The sequence below is a fragment of the Brachyhypopomus gauderio genome, unplaced genomic scaffold (genome assembly GCF_052324685.1).
Source record: "Brachyhypopomus gauderio isolate BG-103 unplaced genomic scaffold, BGAUD_0.2 sc83, whole genome shotgun sequence".
Classification (NCBI taxonomy): domain Eukaryota; kingdom Metazoa; phylum Chordata; class Actinopteri; order Gymnotiformes; family Hypopomidae; genus Brachyhypopomus; species Brachyhypopomus gauderio.
In genome coordinates, this window is record NW_027506904.1 from 277501 (window position 1) to 290000 (window position 12500).

Sequence of the window (12500 nt, forward strand, 5' to 3'; positions counted from 1 at the left end):
TCATTTCTTGTTGCATCGTTAGTTCATGCATCAGAGAACTTCTGAAAGGTCTACACATGACTCCAGATGTCTCCAGACTCAGTATTCAAAACTGGACTCTGGAGAAAAATGGAGAAAAACATCAGAAGGCCCACAGGCAGTTTATCTGAAGATATAAACCAGTTTACAGCCTGATCCTGAGACTCCTGGAGTCTTCTGGTCGGAGAAGATGCGCTTGTATACTGACCTAATGAAATGAGAAAAGCATGGAGGAATACAAGCGTGAAGAATCCAGAGTGTACCGCATATCCTCGCACAGACACAGGGGCCCGTGTACTTTCTGCTGATGGTGAAAATGGCACTCATATCTACTCCTAATGCTCCTAAAACTCACCTTTTAGACTGACAAACAACTGGGAACTGTTGGGTTCTTCAGGGCCAAAAAGTGAAATGTTTTTGGCTGGACATATCTTAAAGACCATTGAGAATGTGTTTGACTTGAAGACAGGGCACCTCAAAACAAGAATCTAAAAAATTAGTCACTCGGGGAGTGAGAGAAAACACTGGCGTGGTCTCTTCTCCCCTTCTCCGTCTTGACTTTTCCTCTGCTTCTCCATCTGACTTTTTCTTTGATATTTTTACTTACCTACCCGTTGTTGGCAGTATGCCAGAGCTCGGAGACTCCCGCATCTGTTCATCGCATCTGCCATGAGGTTTACCTGGGAAGCCTTTCAGACTCAGCACTTCCTGGTGCAGTCTACCTTGACGGCGTGGGGCCTGGGACTCGTAGTTTCCGCAGCTGAGTCACTGCAGTCCTTCCTTGTACATCATTCACATTAACTCTTCACGAATGGCATGAGGAATTTCAATAATGACACTTTTGCATCACACATCAGTTATTAACATATGTGGACTCCTTCGTCGGTCCTGTAGCATTCATAGGAGCTCCAGACACAGTTTGTTTGTTTATTCCCAATCCGGTCATCTTTGAACCACAAACACGTCATCAGACCATTGATGCTCAAACCAATAACGTTGGAGATTCCATGACAACGCTACTCACGGAGTGGGATAGAAAACCTGGAGTGGATTTCAATCTGCTTTGGCAGATAATAAAACTCACTGAGTCATCTAATATCAAGGTTGAGCTGTTTAATGTACAATCGCTCGCAAATAAATCTTGACCACAATCTGGACAAGTGTTTGGATTTGATGTGCCTTAAAAAATCTCGCATTAATCAGATGTTTTTTTCTGTTCTAAATGAGATGGTCTGTCTGTTATCTAGTGCACTGATTTGGATAGATCACTTTGAAATCTGAGGCATTCAGAAGAAGACAACTAAGAGCTGTTGTCTTCTGTTGAACACCTTGGATTTTAAATGTAAACCTAAACTTCTTATTTTTAAAACTTTTTTTTTTGCCACTCAAAAAACAACCCTTTGTCTCTGAGATGTACAGCCTTCCGTCATCATTCTGTACAAAATCCATTAAAATGATACTGGGGGATGTGAACCTCCATGTCAGCTCTCCCTCCTGTCACTCTGCAGTCAACAGTCACTCTGCATTTTTAATCTCAGGCAACTTGTCGATGCCCCTATGCACATCAGGGGGAAAACATTTAATCCGGTAATTACTGACTCCACTCCTGTCTATTTGAATATATTTGAGTGTATCTTATCATAAGGCTCTATGGAGTTGCCACTTTTGTGTCCTGTCATCAAGCCCAAACATTGGCTCTAGAAACTTGAAAAATATCAACCCAGAATCCATTACAGTTGATTTGCAGCATCTCCTTTATACTAATTTTTTATCAGTCCCATTAAGAACAGTCACCTTCTTTCACTCAGTCCCCTGGTTCAACAGCGAGCTACAGTAAATGAAAGCAGTTGGACATACCCTCGGGTTATGAAGGGGACATACCCTTGGGTTATGTCGGGGACATACCCTCGAGTTATGAAGGGGTTATGAAGGGGACATACCCTCAGGTTATGAAGGGGACATACTCTCAAGTTATGAAGGGGACATACCCTTGGGTTATGAAGGGGACATACCCTCAAGTTATGAAGGGGACATACCCTTGGGTTATGAAGGGGACATACCCTCAAGTTATGAAGGGGTTATGAAGGGGACATACCCTCGGGTTATGAAGGGGATTGTCAACATCTGCCCTCACTGTTTGCAAGTTAACTTATGTGGAACATCAAAAGGCCTACTCAAAGTCCCTTAGAGAGCCACGGTCACAGTTATATTCAGACATCATCAAAAACAGTTCATGTTCTCCAGTTCTCCACTGTCAATTGTCTCTTCAAGCCACAAGGTCCCTCACACACAGCACTGCAGAACACAGAAGAGCACTGTAGTCATATCACTGTAATAATTTCATGATCTTTTTCAAAGCAAAAACTGACTCGATTTGTTCTGTCTTTTCTAGTTCCAGTCTACCTGTGTAGACTAATTAATCACACTTTGAGGCCTTTCAGCCCCTTACCTGTTTCTTAGAAGTCTCACAGCAAGAGGTTGAAGACATCGTTAGGAGGATGAAACCATCCACCTGTGCCCTCTAATCCCGTTCCTACAGCCGTAGTGAAAGCGAACATCTCTGAGCCCTCTGATCTCTCTCTCTAGGCTCATTACATTACATTTGCTCTAAAAACTGGTTAGTTTCTGAAGTTCTTGCAAATCATCTCCATCCTCCCGTTTCTCTTCAAATTACTGGAACAAACACTTTCTCTCCGACCATCAGGGCCACCTTAAATACAACAACATTTTTGAAAGATTTCAGTTTTCAGTACAGAAAGAGCTTTGGTTATTGTCACAAATCTACTGATGACAGCTGATTCTGTCCCTCTTCTTGATTGGACTGCTACATTCAATACCATTAACCATAGTATACTCCTCAACTGGCTATATCCCACCACTGGACTCACTTCAATCTTACAACCACCCCCTGATAGAACAGAGTACATTTCCTTTGGTAATGCAAGGTCCCCCACACACACTGTGACCTGTGAAACCCCCCAGGGGTCAGTCCAATGGCATACAACTTTATGTGAAAACTGACACACTCCTCAACAGCTTCGTCATCATTAACATTAGTCTCTTTCAGGACTTTTTTCCTGTCTCGAGGAGATTGAAGTGAGGATAAAACACAGCTTTCTCCAGTTAAACGCTGCCATAACTGAAGCAGTCTTGGTTGGCACCCTGCATCAGATTCCTCCTGCGTCAGATTCCTCCTGCATCAGATTCCTCCTGCGTCAGATTCCTCCTCCTTTGCGCTCTCTGGCCACAACATTCCCTTCTCATCAGTCAGTGGCCTTGGTGAAGACTTGAACCACTAATCTTTAAAGCCCAAACACCTGTGCAAGGTCTCCCTTCACCATCTCAGAAAAATCGCCAAACTTCATCTCACTCTCACAATATTAAATGCTGAAAAGCTGGTTAACGCATTTATCTCCTTATTGTGTTACAGAACACTGCTACCAGGATCCTGTCAAAAGTGTAAAAATATGAACACCTCACACACATTCTCCATTCTCTTCACTGACTGCCGCTATCTGCTGGCACCCCCACTAACCACATCACGTCAGGTCACCCTACCAACTCAAATCACTTCCTTCTTCCAGCTCAGCACCATGTGACCAGGCCTTCTGATTTTATGGCCTTCTGATATTATGTTCTTCTGATTTTATGTTCTTCTGATCTTCTGATCTTATGTTCTTCTGGCCCTCATCTATGGAATACCCTCCCTGATCGTCTAAGGACACCACAGACAATCACTTTTTAAAGAAGGACTCAAAATATTTTTTTGCAAATTTATGACCCTTAGCCTGTTGATTGAAACTATTTATGCTTTACTGTTTTTTTGTCTTTGCCATTGTTTAATTTCAAATCCATCAAACAAATTTATATGTATGTTATAAATGTATGTTATTGGTGGCAGACCAATTATCTCAGAGCTGAGTTGCCCTCGCAAACCAGAAGTTTTGTCTTTCACGTCTTGCTGATCTGTCTTCCTCTGTCTTCCTCTGTCTTCCTCTGTCTTCCTCTGTCTTCCTCCTGTTCCCTGTCAGGGCTTCTCTCATTCGAAACCACAACAACAACTCCCTCTGCCCTCCTTCACCTCTCCGCCTCTACTCCGCCAAGTCCTCAGAGAGCGACCTCTCCTCCTACATGCCCACGCCACCCGCCTCCTGCCTGCCCCTCCCCCACACAGAAACCAGCCCCGCCCCCAGCTCCACCTCCCCCGGCAGGGGGCGGCACCACTCGCAGCCGCGCCAGCCCCACCAATCCCTGTTCACCCCTCCCACCAGCGGCCAATCGGACGGCTCGCACTTTACCTTCAACGGCACGGCCAGCGCCAGCAGCGACAGCCCCGGCAGTAGCGTCCCGTCACCTGCGGCCCGGAGCGGTGACGGCAGAGATAGGGGCAGGGCCGGGAGCGGGAGCAGGGGCGGGGCCGGTGGGCGGGGCAAGGGCGGGGCCGGAGAGCTGGTGCCGGTTGCCCTGACGAAGTGCGAGGAGGGCAGGGGGATGGGCTTCAGCGTGACGGCGGGCGGGCACGGCGGGCACGGCGGGAGGCGGGTGCTGGTGAAGAGGGTGTGGGACCCGCAGCAGTGCGGAGGGCTCCAGCCCGGCGACGCCATCGTGAAGGTCAACGGCGCAGACGTGCAGAGTCTCAGCTTCACCCAGGTAGACGCAGGCGGTGAAACGGGCCACATTTGGTGTTTTAATGTGACGTGTGAGAGGGGGCAGTTTAACAGTTAAACGGTGTTTCAGGTCCAGAGGATCCTGCAGGAACACACCAGACGGGAGGAGGTCATTCTGCTGGTTCAGAGAGGAGGCAAGTGACGTAGTTCAGATGTTATTACCTGAACTCATCTCACCAAGAGCCAATCGGTGATGACCTTCTACACGTGTTTGAGGTTGTAGAAAAGCCTGAATTTATGGAGTGACCAGTTTGTCCTTTTTTTCCCTCTCCGTACTTCTTTATCTCCTCTGTGTAGCCCCCTTACGTTCTCCCATGTCCCCGAGCCCTGCGCACCCACACAGCTCCATCCCCCCACGCCCCGCCTCCACCTCCCAGATCGCTCTCACTAACACACCTTCCCTGCCACGGAACGCCATCACTCCGCCCCCTCAGTCTCTGGTGCGCTCCTCACTGGTCCAGAGCACCAGCTTCCTGGACTCCGTGCCTGTCACTTTGACGTTGGAGCCACGCGATTGGATGTACTTGGAGGAGGGCGGGACCGTCCTTAGTCCCAGGGTTAGGACAGAGGAGAAGTCTCGGCCGTCTGTGCAGCGGGGGGTGGAGGTGGAGCTCAGAAGGAGACCAGGAGAAGGATTTGGCTTCGTCATCGCGTCCCAGGATGTGGAGAATGGCAGAGGTGGGTGTCTGTACTCCAAAACGTCAACACCTAGTACCTGAGACGTATCCGATGTCTTCAGGAAAACACCGATTGTCCAAAAACCATAACCATTGTATTTCTTCTGCCACCTGGTGGTGTGGTGGTGCAGTGTATTTTCCCTTTAAGTTTATGGTTTGTTTTTTTTACATCTCTCTGGGCACAGTTAAAGCACAAGGTATTAGGTCTCTCAGGCAGACTGGAGGGTATAGTTGATTAACTTTTATTTAGTCTTTGGTCATTTAATTGAAGAAAATCTGATGCTTTGTGAAGCCCCTGAATGTTTACCACTGGGGTCAGTAAAACTAGGCATCCGTGCATTGCTAATAGTTTCCCTCTGTTATAAGACACCACTGGGCATTGTAACTGACTCCGAATCAGTTAATTAAGCACTTGTTTGGAGACCCTTCACTCCTGAGCTATGCCTGTTTACCTTTCATAAGCACAGGCTCTTTGGTTTTGGCAGTGGATGTAATGGATTCACAGGGCTCCCCACAGCTGTAACGGAACAGCCGTGGCATGTAAGCAGGAAACGGTGCAGCTAACGGTTTCATTTTAGCCTGAGTGATTGAGGATACTGCAACACAGCAGTAGCAGACAGAGAAGTCAGAATCACTTCTCAGACATGATCACGACTCCATAAACCTTTGCTGACTAACGGTGACTCAGAGCTTTTAATGCTGATGCGCGCACACGCACACACGCGCACACGCACACACACACACACACACACACTGCTGTCCTCCCACTCACTCCTGCCTAAGCCCTGGGTGACCTAATTTTGCACAGTGCTTCTTTGATGTTTATCAGGGCCACGACATCACTACGTGCTTGGACTTTTAAACTACGCCCTAACTGTCCCTGGACTGACAGTGCTGTGCTGACTGTGGGCGCGGCTATGTGCTCATGACACGCCCCTACTTGAGATTGAGTGATGGATGATAGAATCAACTGATGCCTGGTTGAGCTACACAGTTCACTGAAGAAAGCCTAAACATATCTAAAGTTAAAAGGAGGAAGTTGACCAATAATGCCCACGCAATTATTTGAACTACACAGAAGGACAGCAACACACACACATGCACACACGAACACACACACACACACACACACACACACACACACACACACACACACACACACACACACACACACACACACAGAATAATAAGGCTAAGTGACTGTGTAATTTACAATTACACACACACACACACACACACACACACACACACAGAATAATATGGCTATGTAACTGTATGAGTCACATATACAAAATTCAAAAACAGATTGCAGAACAGAAATAAAGACACACAAAGCTTACAGCCCACTATGACATTTATGACAACAGAAATTGTTTATCAATCAAAGCTTTCAAGCCTTGTTGAGAGTTACACAGCCTATTTTAAATTGGTCTTTATCATGATCTTAGCAACTGCAAAAACCACACACACAACATGCAAAACATCTCACACTTTAGGAAAAATCAAACACTTTATCCAAAACTCTTTCAACTCTGGCCAAATTGTAAAAAAAAATTGTATTTCTGGATTCAAACTCTACACACAAATATCAGATGAACATCACACTGTTATACGACACTGATTTGACAGATGGAAAACATTGCAACTGTGTGTTTGTTGAGTCTTCAGTGTGTTGTCTACTGTAAAGGTCTGCCATAGCACTCACATTATTTAGCCAGGATTTACCTTTATTTAACCAGGACGTCCCTTGAGATTAAAATGTCTTTTTCAAGGGAGACCTGCATATATGCATATATACACATGCATATATATTCACAAATATACAGGTTATTTATGCATATTCAGTACATTACCACCATAAAGTTAAACACAATTACAAGGGGAATGTTTATTTTCTTTTTATTTGCACGAACAGTTATATACAGTAAGACATCACAGTAGGATCACGACCAAACAGCGGGGGAAATACCTTCTGGAGTAACCGCCGTGTCATGCTGCCCCATCAATGTCTCCACAAGCCTCCTCCATCACCTGGAGAAGGGACGTGCGATGGTGGGGTTGTGTGTGGTGTGTGGTGGAGATGAAGCACATCAAATCGTGGGTGTCCAGTCGACCAGTTTTGATACTTCAGCGGCCCGGTGGAAATGACCACAAATCACCCCCTAGTGATGGAGAATGAGTGTGTTGTGCTCTGTGCTGAGGAAGGTGATGATGTGGGCAGTGTTGTGGGGACCAAGAGTGGCGTGATGAATAAAACCACCGTTGAACACTGTGATGTTGACACCATGCTGCCCAGGGTCTCTGACAGTGGCACAGTGCCCCATGATGCTCATTACAGAATTGTGTGACAATATGAACTAGGCATAAAACTGTGAATACTGTGTGGCCCAGGACACTGGAATAAAGTACCAGCGAGAAGACAGCAGAGCACACTTGTGCATTTTCATACCACGGTTGTTTCGTCAGTAATGGTTGAGTTGTCAGTAATGATGTGTGAACTTGAAGTCGTAAAAGTACGTTGTTGTTTGACCATGATGATGATGATGGTCTATTTCTGTTCTGGGGTGGACAGCCTTCGTCTTCCCCCAGCAAGGGGTAGTCTAGCAGTTCTACACGATGTGAACGTTTAATTACCTGTATCGGCATGAAATCAAACTTTACTGTAAGTTACTGTATCCACTGATATTGTTCTGCAGTACAGTAGTACAGTGGTATACACAGTTCAGTTCTGTGAGTTCAGTAGTATGTATAGAGGATGGGTCTACTTATGTATTCTCATTTTGAAATGTCTGGATGATGCTACAGTGTAGCAGCACAGATTATACTGGACCCTTTACCTCTGGAAAACTCGCCGCATGGCTGTGATTACTAAAGATTTGTAGAAATAAGCTAGAAGGTTTTTTACCTGTGAGGACTGGGTTTGGATAACGTGTAGCAGTTCCAAGAGAAACACGTGGTTTTCAGTTTAGTTTCGAGTGTTGTGTAAGGTAGGGAACTGTGTTTAATGTTTTGCAAAAACTGTGCTTTAGATCCCAAAACACACCCCATGGTCCTCACAACTCTTCAATGGCAAAGCTTTTTTTCTACAATGTTTTCTTGAAATAAATCAAATAATATACAGCCCTGTGCGTTTTCTGGTTTCACAGAAGAACGCAATCACACAATGGCTAGTGTCCAGTCATCTACAGGGACATATCATATCATCAGTCTTGTCCACTCATCATTAAACACTGAAGTGCTTTCATTTCTCACTACTAATAGCCTGCCTCTTGACTCCTGTCCTGCTAGTTTTTCAAACACGTATTTGGCTTACTTTCAATGGACTTTCTGGCAATCATTTATCAGACTCTTCAAAAAGGACTTTATCTACAAAGTCAGAAAATTGCTGTTATCGGTCCACTCTTGAAGAAATATCAGCCATCTCTTCTCAGCAATCATAGACCAATTTCAAATATATCCTTCTGAGGCCAAAAAAAAAATGTGAAAAATTATGATTGTATGATTATCTCAATTCCCACAGCTGAAATTAGATGTTCCTGTTTCATCAGAGAAAAAGCAAAAGCTATTCTTAAGCTCTGATGAATTATATATATATAATTTATTTTTAATTTTTTTTTTTTGTGAAGTGCACCTTCATTACAAGTCCTTATGAGCTGGTGTGTTAAGGGTTTATGTTTGGCTTTTGTTGGGCTTCAGGTGAAGCTGAATGCTGATGTTCTAATAGGCTGGGAGGGAAGGAGAGCTCAACGTAACAGGACATGTAACAGGACATGTAACAGGACATGTAACAGGACATGTAACAGGACATGTAACAGGACGTGTAATAGGACATGTAACAGGACATGTAACAGGACATGTAACAGGACGTGTAATAGGACATGTAACAGGACGTGTAACAGGACATGTAACAGGACATATAACAGGACGTGTAACAGGACATGTAACAGGACATGTTACAGACATGTAACAGGACGTGTAACAGGACTGCGGTGTTGTGTTTGTCTGGGATGTAAACTAGCATGTGGGACAGCTTTATGGGCCACTGTACCTAAATCTAATGTGTAATCCTTTTTTGACACTTTTCATATTCCGTATGATCACTATTTTTGTAATTTTAGTAAACAGCATTTACTCATTTTTTTATTTTTAGAAAATCAGGTCTGTAAAATACCCCCATGCTTTAGATAAGTGTAATTTTCAGTATATGCTTGGCCAAGTCCATAAATGCTTAGGAGTGTCCAGAAGACATTTTTACTCAAAAATGACCGAATGTTTTTGATCAAAACATTATGTACCTGGTATGTGTGTAAATGTAATGAAGAGAAGGGTTCAGAACAGAAGAACAACAGAACAGTGGAACAGCAGAACAGAAGAACAAAAGAACAGAAGAACATAAGAACAGCAGAACAGTGCAACAGAAGAACAGTGGAACAGAAGAACAGTGGGACAGAAGAACAGTGGAACAGTGGAACAGAAGAACAGCGGAACAGTGGAACAGTGGAACAGTGGAACAGAAGAACAGTGGGACAGAAGAACAGTGGGACAGAAGAACAGTGGGACAGAAGAACAGTGGAACAGTGGAACAGTGGGACAGAAGAACAGTGGGACAGAAGAACAGTGGAACAGTGGAACAGAAGAACAGCGGAACAGAAGAACAGTGGAACAGAAGAACAGTGGGACAGTGGAACAGTGGAACAGTGGAACAGAAGAACAGCAGAACAGTGGAACAGAAGAACAGTGGAACAGTAGAACAGCAGAACAGTGGAACAGCAGAACAGTGGAACAGAAGAACAGTGGGACAGAAGAACAGAAGAACAGCGGAACAGAAGAACAGTGGAACAGAAGAACAGTGGGACAGAAGAACAGTGGGACAGTGGAACAGTGGAACAGCAGAACAGTGGAACAGAAGAACAGCAGAACAGTGGAACAGAAGAACAGTGGAACAGTAGAACAGCAGAACAGTGGAACAGCAGAACAGTGGAACAGAAGAACAGTGGGACAGAAGAACAGTGGAACAGTGGAACAGAAGAACAGTGGAACAGTAGAACAGAAGAACAGCGGAACAGTGGAACAGTGGGACAGAAGAACAGTGGAACAGTGGAACAGAAGAACAGCGGAACAGTGGAACAGTGGAACAGAAGAACAGTGGGACAGAAGAACAGTGGGACAGAAGAACAGTGGAACAGTGGAACAGTGGAACAGAAGAACAGTGGGACAGAAGAACAGTGGGACAGTGGAACAGAAGAACAGCAGAACAGAAGAACAGTGGAACAGAAGAACAGTGGAACAGTAGAACAGCAGAACAGTGGAACAGCAGAACAGTGGAACAGAAGAACAGTGGGACAGAAGAACAGCGGAACAGTGGAACAGAAGAACAGCAGAACAGCTCTGCATCTGGCAAATATTCAAATGTTTGTGTAATACAGTGTGTAGAGAGGTTTCCTCTACAACATGGGAGTGAAGGGGAAAGAGCAGAGAGACAACCAGATGTGGGAGATATGAAACAGAAATATAGTGATGAAGTGAGAAATGGAAGAGCACATTGTGAGGACAGGGAGGAAAGACACCATCATCGAATCAGCTCCATTGATCATGTGACACTTAAGTCCCGCCCTGTAGAGGCAGCCGAGACAGAGAACATACATGTTACTGCCCTATACATGCACATGGTTGATGTTGGACGTGGGGTGGAAGGCTGTGTTTAGCAAACGAACACCAACACCGTCATCAGCAGGTCAGAGCTGGCGCTAGCGTGTTCAAGCATAAAGCTCATTAAGGATAAGCTCATATGGATTGTGTAGATTGACACACACACACACACACACACACACACACACACACAAACAAAACACACACGCTAGCATGCATTTACACTTGAAACAGATGTAACCTTGTAGTTTCTCTAACCCTCTCAATCTCATCTCCATGTCTACTGCCCCCTCCATGTCTATTGCCCCCTCCATGTTTACTGCCCCCTCCATGTCTACTGCCCCCTCCATGTCTACTGCCCCCTCCATGTTTACTGCCCCCTCCATGTCTACTGCCCCCTCCATGTTTACTGCCCCCTCCATGTCTACTGCCCCCTCCATGTCTACTGCCCCCTCCATGTTTACTGCCCCCTCCATGTCTACTGCCCCCTCCAGGTCTACTGCCCCCTCCATGTCTACTGCCCCCTCCATGTTTACTGCCCCCTCCATGTCTACTGCCCCCTCCATGTTTACTGCCCCCTCCATGTCTACTGCCCCCTCCATGTCTACTGCCCCCTCCATGTTTACTGCCCCCTCCATGTCTACTGCCCCCTCCAGGTCTACTGCCCCCTCCATGTCTACTGCCCCCTCCATGTTTACTGCCCCCTCCATGTCTACTGCCCCCTCCAGGTTTACTGCCCCCTCCATGTCTACTGCCCCCTCCATGTCTACTGCCCCCTCCATGTTTACTGCCCCCTCCATGTCTACTGCCCCCTCCATGTTTACTGCCCCCTCCATGTCTACTGCCCCCTCCATGTTTACTGCCCCCTCCATGTTTACTGCCCCCTCCATGTCTACTGCCCCCTCCAGGTTTACTGCCCCCTCCATGTCTACTGCCCCCTCCATGTCTACTGCCCCCTCCATGTCTACTGCCCCCTTTCTGTCCCGCTCTCATTCTCCTCTCTCCATCTTGTTCGTTTACTCTTTCACTCAGACTCTTTTGCTCCTCCCTCTGTTCAGCTTCTGCCCTTCTCTCTCTCTCTCTCTCCCTCTCTCTCTCTCTCTCTCTCTCTCTCTCTCCTCTCTCTCTCTCTCTCTCTCTCTCCTTCAGTGTCTTTTCTCCCTCTCTGTTTCTCACCCCCCCCCCCTTGCACTGCAGTGGTTTCAACCCTCCTCTTTCCTCTCCCTCACTCGCTCCTCCCCATCACTTTCTCCCCACCTCACAGTACTCACTCCCTCCTTCCCTCTCTGTCTCCCCCCCTTCATCTCTCTCTCTCTCCCTCTGTCTCTCTCTCACTCTCTCTCTCCCTCCCTCCCTCTTTTTCTCTCACGGGCTCTGTCAGATTGTGGGGATAAAACGAGCGTGCTTCCACAAGCAGTTCTCCCACACCGAGAGGTGGTGGCTTGCTTTGTTTTTGTTTACCTGTTTACCCGTTTACTCACGTGCACGG

The 12500-nt window shown here is 46.1% G+C and overlaps 1 protein-coding gene across 12 annotated transcripts in view; it reads left to right on the plus strand.

Annotated features, from left to right (window-relative positions):
• The window catches only part of magixb (MAGI family member, X-linked b), a 74781-nt gene that overhangs the window by 43846 nt on the left and 18435 nt on the right, over positions 1–12500 (plus strand). For all 12 annotated transcript variants that reach the window (XM_076991519.1, XM_076991517.1, XM_076991516.1 and 9 more), the window contains 3 exons: positions 4050–4668; positions 4756–4819; positions 4983–5363. In XM_076991519.1, the coding sequence (XP_076847634.1) occupies positions 4050–4668; positions 4756–4819; positions 4983–5363 (1064 nt within the window). The remainder of the gene's footprint in view (positions 1–4049; positions 4669–4755; positions 4820–4982; positions 5364–12500) is intronic.